This window comes from Epinephelus lanceolatus, chromosome 9 (genome assembly GCF_041903045.1).
Source record: "Epinephelus lanceolatus isolate andai-2023 chromosome 9, ASM4190304v1, whole genome shotgun sequence".
NCBI lineage: Eukaryota > Metazoa > Chordata > Actinopteri > Perciformes > Serranidae > Epinephelus > Epinephelus lanceolatus.
Genome location: NC_135742.1, coordinates 23,856,076 through 23,869,978, shown reverse-complemented (window position 1 = coordinate 23,869,978; position 13,903 = coordinate 23,856,076). Strand labels below are relative to the sequence as shown.

Genomic DNA, 13,903 nt, shown 5'->3' with positions numbered 1-13,903 from the left:
CGGTAGTTTCAGCCAAGGCCCCACCAGTCAATGTTCAGGTTTTGGGGTGTTTCTGCCAGACATATCCTCCCATGCAACCCTAAGCTCAGCCTCTCTCCGTCGCATTTCTTCGGCTGTATGCTGGCTCTATTAAAAATACGGCTCGATATCCGAGTCAGCCAAGACACTAGAGAATTTATCCTCATCCTTAACATGTTCTGCACTAATATTTTCAGATGCCATTTTTGCTGTTGGAAACTTTCTTAGTTTGCAATACACGTGTAGAGAACAAGGAAATGCTGTGTTTGAGTAGCATCTACAGCAGTGGTTGCCAACTGGTGGGTGGTGCGTCCATTCTGAATGGACCGCAAGTGACTCACGAACGTGTCAAGTCTGTAAAGACACACTTTATTTTGAAGCACAGTGAATTTTCAGCACAGAGCTTTTATTTTGAAGTGCCGTTCCCTGCTGTAGAGTGAGCAACTAACGGACAGCTACTTGACAAAGACAGCAAACTAGCTCGAAGACATGGCCAAACTCAAGTATGACGCTGAATGTATTAAACTGTGTGGACCTTGAACTAATGACTATGGACAAATATGGACCCCATGGCTGGATCAGCTGGGAACCACTGATCTAGAGCACACCTCCTGGCTACCCAATCCAAGCTGAAACAGCCTGTTATAATGTGCCTCCAACTACGTCACCATCATGTCATATTGGCCAATATAGCACACACTGGGGAACTTAATGCTTCAATCGACTAAGTTTACCATTATCACTATTTGGACATCCACATAAAAGGTGGCGACTTTAAGCATTCACTTCCCTCCACAACTACACATCCAATAAAACTGCCTTTTCTCTTTGTATTCTCCCACTGGTTTGCACTTCCTAATCATGTTTACTGTTGTTAAATCCCACTCAAACATTCTGTTCAAACAAGAAATACATGAAATTACAGAATTAACATTCTCCAAAAATGTAATGATACATGTTAACTGTGCTGACATGTTTCTCTCTATGAAGGTAAATGCTGGGAAAATATCAACTCTGTCTCTCTGGATATGGATATGGATGCCTTACATAGAACTCAAACTACAAGTTGTGATGTAAAGGTAGTGCCACACGCTACTGATCTAAACAGAACAGAAAAACCCGACTGATATTAGTCTGGAAATGTGATTTTTTACAAGAAGGATACGTCGTGCATGTTTCTCCTTCACAGGCGTCTCGGTGGAGTTGATGGCCTTGCTGATGCTGCTCAGCTGAAAGGAAAGCAGAGGAGAGCAAAGGGGTTAATCTTACATCTCGTACAGCTCGCTTTGTGCGGCTTGCTTCTCCACCCACACAACCGTGAGTTGTAGGACTTATAATAGACCTGACAACAAATACACAAGTCATGAGAAGTTAAATAAAGACCAGGAGTCAAACAAATGATAACAGGCCATGCTGCAATGACAGGAATGAATCAGAGAAACAATGACTCTGCACTGTGTACACACACCGCCCAACAGACGGACTTTCTGCTCTCACCTTTGGGTTAGCTGGATTTTAACTAACTGAAAATAGACGATAATTCAGGATGAACTAGCTGCTAGATTTCCTGCTGATCTGAACGGTTGAGAAAAGTGAAAGGTCATTACTTATGTGCATTTCCTTGTGTTATTGCTGGTGTCATATGACTAACATCTCGATTAGGATATGCATCACCAGACTTTTGAATATCTAACACTGCTAACCGAACTTTCATGTCAGCAAAATGAATGTTTGGTGTCAAGTTTTATGTCTCTTCATGTATGGGCGCTCAGGTCACAGAAAACAAACCCTGCACCTAAAAGACAACATTACATAAATGATCCTCCTGATAATGAGCGCCTGAGAGAGACCGAGCGTCACCAGCACACAACGAGCTGCTCAGCAACCTGTCCAACGGGTAAAACAAGTGTCGCTGAAAAGGAGTAGGAAGATGAGACAGAGAGAAACACACTATAGCCTGGATCTTCACACAGTTGGAAGTGTGTCCCCGTGGACATTCACTTATTTCAATGAACCTCAGATACAGTGCACCGCAGCCCAAAAGCAATACAATAACTGCCTGGTGTGGTCGTGTTACACTAGAGTGCTCCTGTCACGGCCATCCCTCTTTTGTGCCAATAAAACTATAGCTTAGAGACTGAGGAAGAAATCCTTCTGCCACTGTGCTGAAGTGCTTGTGAAGGAGAAACATGCACGACGTATCCTGACGAAATATCTGCTAAAATTTATTTCAGTTGAAACCCGACTGCACAGCTGGGGAATGTAGAACAACTATCCCTTATACGATCTAAAATGCTCGACCATGGCGTTGCCTTTTGGGCTATTACAAGAGAGATTTGAATCATTGACTCACTAACACATAGCCATTACATAATGATCAAAGCAGCTGCAGTCAGACAGCACAATTACCCGGGACTACTTTGACACCACCCACAGCTAAATCAGGCTTGGCGTGCCCCGCCTTAAGTCACAACTCAGTGCTGCATTTTGTTTGAGGGAAGTGTGCTGAAAAAATAAAACACTTAGGGCAGAGAATAACTCGCTCTACAGTCCCATGTCCCACTGAGGTGTTGCAATCAACCAAACCTGCCAGTCTTTGTTAAAACCTGCAGGAAAAAAACAGGTGGGTGCAGTTCACAAAACAAGGATGAATTTTCTTAAAATGCCTTGCTGGGATTATTTTAATATTTATGGACTGGAGTCAAGCCCTTGCCAATTTGCACAAAAATAAACAACAGATATGTGTGTGACACATCACACAGATCTACTTGTTAGTGTCCTTTTAACACATCTGTTGACACCCATTGTATTTATATGATGCTAGCAAGCCGGCTTCACCATCACAGTATTACATAAGAGACTAATCCGACATATAGTTCAAGCATTACAGCAGCAACATCTTCAATCTCTGCCTGTTTTTCCAAAGTATCTCCCTGCATCCAAAGGCTCCAGTGTGTGTCACTATAATATGTAGTAGAAGTGGCACATACCAGTAAATGACAGTATAAGACTGTGGTTCCTTGGTCTTACCCTCAAACACAGGCTCCATGTCACATCTTTGTCTGAAACATGATCACATATCAGCGGCAGAGGCCCCTAATCCCACAAAACCCTATAAAAGCCTCTTTAATACATTACAAAACCTGGGAGTCGCCTACACACCCCAATCCACACACACACACACACACACACACACAACCACAAAAACATACATGGCCACACAACAAGGCACAGAGGGGCCACTGTGGCGTTCAGAGTGAGACCAGGGAGTACTGGTTAATAGGAGACCCCCTCCTCCCGCCCGCTTCTGACGCAAATGAACTGCCAGTTCCTCGTTTACACAGGGCAAGTGCAGTGGGCTAGCATGGAGGCCCGTGTGACAATGAGGGGTTTGTTGGGGGAGGAAGGCCGACAGCTGGGGGAGAAGATTGGGTTGGATGGGGGCCGCGCTCTGGCACACAGAGCCTGGCACTGAGGCCTCAACAGATGGCCGCTGAGCAGCGAGGCTGCAGGGAGACTCTCATAGTACATGCAGAATGGCTGTCAGTCAGAGAGCAGCGAAGGAGCCAGGAAAGGGACGGAAAGGAGGAGGACACCGATGCAAGATAAGAGGAGGAGGGTGACCAATACTTAATACAGTTAACTGCTTTTAGGGCTGCACAATGTATTGTTGTTTTTTTTTACCGTCATCGCGATGTCGACTTGCACGATAAACACATTGTGAAAGACCGCGAAATGCACTCAGGGATTTTTTGAGTAATGTTTGCCTTACTCAAAATGACTTTAACTGTTGCAGACAAATTTCCAATGCCAAATAAAATCACGAGAGTTTCACCTCAGCTAGTACGTGCTCCCGTGATCTTGATCCTTTCGTGTAAGGTGGTCATAAAACTCAATCCGAGCTTCAGTCAGTCTTTTTCTCATCTTGACGTCCCAGCAAAATCAAAAATGTTTAATATAATTGTAAGTTTTTTGTCTTGGCTCGAGCAATACTGAACTTCAGTAACGTGGCCACTGTCCACAGCCAATAGCTGCATTTTCTCCAGCACCAAACAGGAAGCAGCAAACTGGGTAGATAGTAAATATCGACTCCAGGGAGGCACAAAAACCTGAAGAAGTCTTAGTCCTCTTGTACTGTGGAAAAGGAGGAGAAAGCGGTGGAGCTGTGGAGTGAACAAGAGTCGGTGTTTAATTTTAATCTACCAACCAGCAACTTTTAGTGACAAAAATTAATTTTTGAAAAAGTTTGCCTCCCATTCTCATGGTCTCCTCCCACTAAAATAGTGCTGCTAACCAAATGAGGATGGTGACATATCACACAAATACAGTTTCTCTTTATAGATTATGTTGATGCCGAATTGACAAGAACACTGTCGACATATGGCGCCTTTTATTTTGTGTTTCTAGAATTCTGTGTTTTTGTGGAAACGTAAGGAGTTGTCAATACGCCACATTTCTTCAAGAGGGTTTGGCACGATATTTTCCACCAGGATAGAGATGGGAAATAATCTCTGGAGGAATTTAGTGGTAGTCTTGCAATGTGTGACTAAAAACTCATGTTACCTTTAATGCCAGAGGGTGTCAGAGTTATGTCTTCAAAAATCTTTTGAATTCTTCGACTGTATTTGTTTTTATTGGTGCCTTTTGTGTTCAGTTTAGTGTTCAATTTGCCCAACAGAAGAATGATGGAAACTATTTCCTTTCATTTTTTTATTCAACAAGCAAATTTGTTGAATTTTCACAGTATACTGAAAGCAGAGGAAAACTGAGCACACTTTAATATCTGTTCATTCTTTCTAAGTCACACCATTATCATGATCTTCAGCAATGTTATCACATATTTTCAGCCAGCTAGAGTGCCATACTGCAGCTTTTTGGGAGACAAAAGCCAATTTCAGTGTCATTTGTTGGAGCACTCCAGCGTACATACCCTTACATGCCCTTGCTCAAGGCTACAAGGGTAGTAATGGGTACAGGTTGCACTGGGATCGGACTACAGCAGAAACCATTCACTTACTAGCAGGACTGCAGCTAATGATTATTCTAATAATTGATTAATTTGCCTTTTATTTTCTTGATTAACTGTTAGGTCTATAAAGCATCAGAATAACATGATCAATCCCTAATTTCATAGAGATCAATGTCATATCATCCAATTACAAAAATTATTACTAGTCAGTTTCTATGATTGCATAAAACACTGTATTATTTCACTGTAACTTTTTTCTGCTACCACACATGATACAAAGTCTCACTATCACACCTCACATCAACCTACACCCAGGTCACACACTAACACAAACACAGATACCAGTCCCTTCATGCCATGGCCGAAAGGTAAGTCAGATGAAATCCAAACTTTTTACTAACTGAGCAGTTTGGGCCAAGCGCTCCGGACATGCTGACACTGTCGACAGCCCAACAAGTAAGCATCTGGTTCAAGCGTCGGTAAATCCTCTGACTAGCAGAGAGGAGAAGTGAGAGGGAGGGAAAGCCTGGACTAATCCCTGAGGCCTGCCATAAGGTCTTTTGCCAGCTAGCATTACTGTAGCCACTCCACACTCACTCCACAGCCTCCACCCGCCACCCTGCATTAACGTCTCCAACCTTGAGGCGTCTCTGCCTTACCTTGTCATCTCTGCCTTTCAGCAGCGTGTCCATGTGCTTGGACATCCTGGTGTGGCAGAGTGCGTCAAGTTAATGAGGTTGAAGCATCAACGCTACACCTGAGCGGCTTCTCACTGGACATAATGCCCTGAGGCAAAAGCACTTATTGCAGGTCCTTATCAGCTTAATTCAACAGACTGCTGCTGGGGCTCTGGCTGACAAGGTCACAAACAGACTTTAGCACAGCTCACACCTTTTAGCTCCATGTAGCACTAACAAGAATGCTAACAATTCACCTGACCGGTGCATTAAATCAGTGAGAGCTGTGACACAGGAGCAACTACAGCAACACTTGGATTTACAGGAAGGGTTTGAAGTGTTTTCCAATCACTTATCACAACTTTTGGAATTTAACATTCTAAGATCAAATGGTTTAAAAAGTTATTTCTGCATTTTTATTTATATTCTTATTGTGTTGCTCCTCTCCTCTCCTCTCCTCCTCCTGCTGCTTCTTCCTTGTCCCTTTTCTAATTAAACCAGCACAACCTCTCCCACATCAACACAGGCAATAAGAAGAACACAGAAGCCCACACTGGATATCTGCAGTAGTTTTGTTCTTCTTCTTCTAACGGCTCATCCATCCCTAAACGCATATATAAAAAGTAGGGATGCACCGAAATGAAAATTTGTGGCCGAAGCCGAATATTATTAAACGCTTGGCCGAATACCGAGTACCGAATACCGAATATCGTTGTTTAGTTTTTCATTAGTTTTTGCAGATGAACCGCCTCCAGATTAGTGTTGTCACGGTACCAAAATTGGGACCCACTGTGCGATACCAATGAAAATATCATGGTTCTGAGTAGTATCACGATACCACAACGAAAATGAGGCAGATGTGCCTTTTGTCATTTATGAAAAGATAAATCACTTTTTTTATAATACATCAATGATATTTCAATGGAATAAATTACTTACTGACTTATTCATACTTCAAAATAAAATAAATAAATAAAATAAAAATCAGCCAGCCACCCTCCTCCCCTGACAGTCCCTTCATAAGTAATGAACAGTCCCTAAAGTGCGGTGAGGTTTGTGGACCGTTACTGCCAGAAAGAGAGAAATGTGAAAGGCTCGTTTCTCCTCTGACACATCACATACCTGTGTTCAGCTGGCTCGGCTGTTCAGGTACTTCTGGGCAGTCATGACACCAAGAAGAGGATATTATTGGAACCGACTTCTCTGTCGCCGGGTAAGCCGATGGCCGCCGTATTTGACAGGAATACATTACTGTCTGTGTCTGTGTCTGTGACCCCCGTTCAACCCACAATCTGTGGGATTCGCCTTTCGTTTCTGCTGCTGGTTGAAATATGTAGGCTGCTCGCACAGCGTGCTGAATGATTTAAGCCTATTTTGCTCGCTCAAAACTATTTTTAGTCGCAAATGCGAGTGCCGTGACGGACGGATCGCCACACTGCCGACAATTTATTTTCGCCCGTCACGGCACGCTGTTTGATTGCGTTATCAAAACACGCCGCTATTATTCGGCCTTGCTTTTCACTTATCCCACCGAATACCGAATGTGTGTTTTTTTGCAATATTCGGCCGAATATATTCGGTTACCGAATATTCGGTGCATCCCTAATAAAAAGTACTGTTCCAGCCCAGACGCAACACATGGTGATGTTTTGCAAAGTTGTAATCCCTCAGATTTACTGTCTACTTTATTCTTAATGCTAAAATATGGCATGATATATAATATTATATCATAAATGATATTTTATGTTTTTATGGCATTTCCATCACCAAATTCATCAGATTAAAAGGACACGCCTGGATATCTGGCTACTATGAAGACTGTTAATCTGAATGTGACAATATCCTGACTTTGGTAATGGTCATGTAAACAGCATATTTCATTTCAATATTCCAAATTAGGCCTTTTTTCCAAATAAAGCATTTTCTGATTGAGACGTCAGGACATGCCAGTATTACTCCGGAAATTTATGACATAGGCCTCTTGCCAGGTCTGTGCATTGTGCATTCATTCATTTTCCATAACCATAACCTGTTAGGGGTTTCGAGGGGGCTGGAGCCTATCCCAGCTGACATTGGGTGAGAGGCTGGGACAGGTTGCTAGACTATCACAGGGCTGACACATAGAGACAGACAACCATTCACGCTCACAATCACACCTATAGCCAATTTAGAGTCACCAGTTAACCTGCATGTCTTTGGACTGTGGGAGGAAGCCGGAGTACCTGGAGAAAACCCACGCTGACATGGGGAGAACATGCAAACTCCACACAGAAGGGCTCCCCGACACTGGGGTTTGAGCCCCCCACCCTTGTTTGAACCAGGAACCCTCTTGCTGTGAGGCGACAATGCTAACCACTGCACCACCGCCGCCTCTGTGCGTTGTTATGGATATGATTGCACACAAACCAACTCGACAGCAGTTTGCAAGACTGTGGGGTAGAGATGCACACCTACTAGAAAGAAAAGCCCACATTTCTGGTCAGAAGGAAAAGAAGACACACCCTTTTTTAAATGTTGTTGGCAATCAACAATTTCTTGGGATATATCACAATGTCAACCTTTTAAAGAAGGTGGCTGAAGGAATGAAAGAAGGAGGCTGTGTTCATACGGTCGAACAAGTGCGTCACTGATGGAAGACTTTTCCATATTTTGACATGATGAACAGCATGTTAGGGGACATTAATCAGAATATGCACAGCTGTAAGTAAAAAGGAGTAATACATTAGTTTCTTGCTAAGTCTTTTTTATACTAAAGGCAAAAACCAGAATATTTTGTGCATGTAAAGAAATGAAACTCTCACTGAAGAGAATGAAGTTTCAATTTTGGAAAAGTTTCAACAAAGGCAGCATGGGTGGATGAACCTAAAAAAGAGAAAATTAATCTAGAGAGCTATTAAATGGCTGCATAAACAGAGTCTTATTATTTGGTAGTGCCTAAGTCAATTATTAATACTGAATCCACTAAAATCTTCAACAAAAGATAAACTGTTCTGTAGCAACCAGACTGTTTTTTTGGCCAGCTGGCAGCACTAGTTAATTAGCTCATGGTTCACATGATGCTCATGGTTAGGAGTAGCTGTTTAATATGATGTAAAAATGTACAGTACAGTATGTACCACGTAGATTCAGTATCATGACTACTTTGTGTTTAGGACTTTAACGTTGGTCTATTTGCAGTGACAATAAAAGGATCTTATAGGCATCATGAGCACATGTTTTGTAAATAATGCATGAGTATTACATGTGTGCTTTGTCCAGTTACTCTGCTTAAAATACTTGAGCATAAAGAAGACTTAATTACAAGCATTTAATGCGTAGAAACACTTTGATAGAAATGGTTAAAGGTGGAGTCAAAACCTGAACTCCTTTTTGTTTGTCGACAAACGCTGACACAAGATCTCACTACAGAAAGTCTTCATTTAACACATCGTCCTTTTTCATATCAGTGTGAAACAATCCTAACAATGTGCTTTTAATTCTCTCTCGACTCCCACTCAGTAGCTGTGTTTACCCGCCGCTACTCCCATCCCCCTTTCCTCTCTCATGGGCGCTCTCTCAGGCAACAGGAGCGAGGGAAAGCAAACACTACACACACACACACACACAAACACAGGACGCTGTGTGAGACATTTCACCTTGGTACCGAGGTCAACATAAAAAGAAGAGAACGCAGGAGAGAGTGAGGGTGAGGTGGTGCAGCAGGAGTTTCAGTAAGAGCACTGGATGAATCAGCAGTACTGAGAAACGCTATAACAGGACAAATATATATAATAGATAACAGAGAAGTATGGGGGCTCCCTCCTCCACACAGCTGCCTTTTAACACAACAGTTTACACTTAAAAGAACACTTTTAACCAACAGTTGCACAGTTTGGCATTTTTAAAACAGCTTAGTCAGTACATACTGCCACTACTTCACCACTTAAGTCTCCACATCCACCAAAGTAGTTGTAGTAAAATGCCATTAAGGACGCAGCAAAGAGCCGCACAATAATCATGGGTCAGATTCTTCTTCATACTGCCTGCTTCATTTGCATATTGCCCAGTGGATTCATTCAGCTGAGCAGTAGCACCCGACAGTCATTCACATAAACACCACACCAGTTCAAAGCAGTTTATCTGACTGGTTCCACTTGATTCTGAATACACAGTGAGTTTAAAACAACACTTTGACACTTGTCCTCTACACACGACATGCCGTGTTGAGCACTTTGCACAGCATGGAACCAGTAAGGCAACGATGCCTGCATGTTGTTATGGAATAAAGTCGGTGCCTACTTGAACTCAGGGCTACAAATATGCAGTAGGGAGGGGACTGGGTAAGAATTTTTAATGATTAAAATGTTATTTATTCTGGCTATTTTGTGAGAAAATGGGGTGCGCAGATGATAGTCAAGCAGGGGGCCACGCACAGCAGCACCACCTCTCCACACGTGCATCAAAAGCAAATAAAACACTGACAGAGGAATATACACCCAGTGGAGGAAAAGCTCAGCCCATTTTAGATTGTACTGGAAGTGCTGCAAGTCTGTACTCTCTGGCAGCTGTTTAACAGTTTGTTTAGTTACTCAACCTCGTCTGAATGAATCTCAGGTTTCTAAATCAGGCTGGGGTGTGTGCTTCGACCAGCTGGTATGTCTTTACAGGAACAGTTTTTCCAAGATTGCTTTGGTGTAAGCTGCTGAGTGTTGGAGATATCAGCCGTAGAGATGTCTGCATTTTCTCAAATACAACAGAACTAGATGGCACTCAGCTTGTGGTGCTCAAAGCCCCAAAAAATACATATAAAAAAAATTCAACAGCAATGTCTCTTTCCAGAAATGATGACCAAGTTACTCAAGTTAATCCACACACCTTGTTGTGAGCAGTTTCATTTAAGGAACTATTTTCTTTTTACTGAACTGCACCTGCCCACCGTATCACTGCACAGAAGCAAGAATGTGTCTACTCATGGGTAAGAGGCAGGGTAAAATGTAAAAACTGATGGCGTCCTCCTCAGCTGAGCTGTAACTATAGCTAACTTTGAGCACCACAAGCCAAGTGCCATCTAGTTCCATTATATTGTAGAGAAGGCAGACGTCTCTACGGCTGATATCTCCAACACTCGGCACCTCACACCAAAACAATCTAGACTGATAAATAGCACTACAGCTAAGATGTAAAACATGTATTTTTTTTTTTTTTTATTTTTTTTTATTTTTTATTTTTTTTTTATTTTGGGGTAACTGTTCCTTTAGCAGATTAAAGCATTTAGTAAACAACACTATCTACACTGAAGTTTCCTAATCCTGATGGCAGAGAGTATGGTTTACTTGGCGGATGACTGCAGTGAGGCGACAGCCAGCAACCACAAAGCACCTGTTGTCGCGGGAAGAATGAGACAAACCTCATTCCTTCAGTGCAAACACACAAAAGGAAACTGAGTCGAATTCCTAAGCACTCCACAAGGGTAGTATCTCCAAGTTAAAGCTAAGTGCTATATCCAGCATAGAAACACCGTCTGTGAGGGAGGAAAGGTGGTCAAACAGGCAGGACTAGATCAGCATGATACCAATGGACAGGCTTCAGTGAGAAATGAATGGTGTTACTATACAGAGGAGGGCTGTGTAGATACGGTTGGCTTTAAGTGTTCTTGTGAAATGCACTACATTATGTTTAAATAGTCAAATCTCTGAGAATTGTTAAGTGAGCACACACCTGTAAAACATATTGTTAAACAGATACATTTGTCCTTATCGTCTGTGTTACAATAAAAGACGGTGAGTCATAATTCTTACAGTAAAAGTTGCAGTGTTGGCCAGATAATAATACATACCATTTCTGGGATATAAATATATTTTAAAATATACACAAAGCATGTAGAGCCTCGTGTCAAAGCTGGATGCAGAGCCTGCCCAACCCAATGAGATGTCTTTTATCTTCTACGCTCTGTAAGGTGACCTTGGGTGACTTGAAAGGCGCCTCCAAATAAAATGTATTATTATTATTATTATTATATAAGCTATTGCTTAGAGCCCCCTAGTCCAGAAAAGACTTCTTAAGGATTTCTGTAATGAACAAGAGACGATAATAATAATATAAAAACTGAAATTCCTAAACAAAAACGGAAAACATTTTGTGCCATTTTTGCCAAAAAGCAGGCCCAATGAAAAAAAAATAAGCCCAGAGACAGGTAAAATGGACAAGTTAGGTAGGTTAAGTAATTTATATGCTGCAATCCCCGGGGCTGAAAAATGAAGCCAGTACAGCTCCTTGAATGGCTGGCTCCAAGAGCAAGTCAATCCCAAAAGACGCCTATGTTTAAATGTCTACAGCAAGATAAACATGGTTACAGCCCGGAACAAAAAACGGATTTGGTCTCTATAGCTAATTTCAACTTTCATGACAACTGTACGAGGGCTGAATTTTTATATAGCTCGCCAATTTACATTTATCAAAGTTTAAAGTTCTGCATATTTAAGAGCGGGACATCTTGAATGACTGTCTGCAAGGCGTCACCTCAGTTTATGGGTCAGATCCACCCCACACTCCTCCATGGAACAACTCTCTAATCCAAATATGGTCACTCCAAAAAAAACAAGATGGTGACGACTGCAATGCCGAACTCGAGGCTTCAGAACAGGAATCCACAAACCAATGGGTAGTTACGTCAATCATTTTATACAGTCTATGGCAGTCATGTCTACGGTCTGACCCAGGGGCCAGTTGTAGCCCATCAGACCTTGTCTTTCAAAACACTATATATGATTAACACAATACTGGTTAATCAAGCAACATCACTTTACCTTTTTTCCATTTACCTCACGATGGCAGGACAACTATATCGTTTGTAGACATGCACAAGGTGGGAACTATGTAGGCAAAACTAATGTGTGTCAGAGCCTGTCCCAGCTGACATTGCGTGAGAGGTGTACACTGGACAGGTCACCAGACTATAGCAGGGCTGACACAGAGACAGACAACCATTCACGCTCACATTCACGCCCACAGGCTATTTAGAGTCACCAATAAACCTGCATGTCTTTGGACTATGGGAGGAAGCCGGAGTACCCAGAGAACACCCACGCTGACATGAGGAGAACATGCAAACTCGGGGAACCTTCTTGCTATGAGGCGACAATGCTAACCACTGCACCACCATGCCAACAACAAAAAAAGGAATATAACAATATAAAATAATAAGGGACAAGCTGGTTTATCTTATCTTTATCTTATCTTTATCTCACTTATCTGTGATGTTATAATAAATGTAGCTGTTCATTGTAGTCTATCTAAAGATAGTGTTGTCACTAATGGGTCTCACTTTAGTCTTATTATTTGTACACTATATGAGCTTAAACTAATATTTACAGTTCACAAGTTGATTCAGTGGCATGCAAACACAGTACAATGAAGGAGCCCTCATACCAAACCCTGCTCCGGGCCCCCAGAGGTCTAGGTCCGGCCCTGGCTGGCTGTACTTGGACATTCCTGACATATACCCGGACGCTTTCGAGTCATTTCATTCACACATCAAGCATTAATTTCCGAAGTCAAGGTGCTAATTGGAGATGTGGCCTGTGCAGTACACTGTGCGCACCGCACACACAGACGGTCACCGGGTAAAAGCCACAGCAGGCCTGAGTAAAGCGCAGGTTTCGATCCCGCAGTGAGAATTCACACAGTTTTTACCTGCTGCTTGTCAAAATGCTCCCTCTCCGCTCCGAGGTTGGCCTCAGTCCGCCTGGTTTTCACCCGTGTGGGCACCTGTCTAATGCTGTTCATCCTCTAGTTCTCACAATGACGGCTTCAGCGCGAGAAGTAGTTAAAAAAAGAGACACAAAACGCGTCCAGGTGAAAGGAAATATCAGAGGTGTGTTCTTCGTCTATCTAGACTCCAGACTGTGAGTGTGTGCGCGATGGACATCTCCAAGCTGCGGCTTCATAGCTGGTGATGCATCGCGGCTGAAGGAGGAAGAGCAAGTGACTGTTTGCCTTGCGTTACGTGGACAGATCCTCCCCCAAGGTGGAGGAAATCATCATCATCATCATCACGTCTTCTGCCGCCGCCGACATCCTCCCACACGCATGTCAGTTTTTCCAGCTACATTTATCATAACACAGCAGATAAGTATTTTGTGAAATCAGCTTGTCCCTTATTACATTGTGGGTTTTTTTGGCGCGCTCTTATGTGTCTCTCTCAGCTGTACGCAGTGACGTCACCTGAATGAAATCAAAACACATGAGGATTATTTCTGGG

General features: G+C 42.6%; 1 protein-coding gene across 3 annotated transcripts in view; it reads right to left on the bottom strand.

Annotated features, from left to right (window-relative positions):
• hip1rb (huntingtin interacting protein 1 related b) overlaps nt 1-13,656 on the bottom strand; it is a 32,353-nt gene extending 18,697 nt beyond the window's left edge. The window contains exons 1-2 of one of the 3 annotated variants that reach the window (XM_033619895.2): nt 13,336-13,656; nt 1,184-1,247 (exon numbers count right to left, since the gene is read on the bottom strand). In XM_033619895.2, the coding sequence (XP_033475786.2) occupies nt 1,184-1,247; nt 13,336-13,428 (157 nt within the window). In that variant the 5' untranslated portion in view covers nt 13,429-13,656. Of the gene's footprint in view, nt 1-1,183; nt 1,248-5,646; nt 5,707-13,335 lie in introns of those variants that run through there. The other 2 variants (XM_033619894.2, XM_078170697.1) reach the window with 2 other exon arrangements.
• Nucleotides 13,657-13,903: the final 247 nt, after the last annotated feature.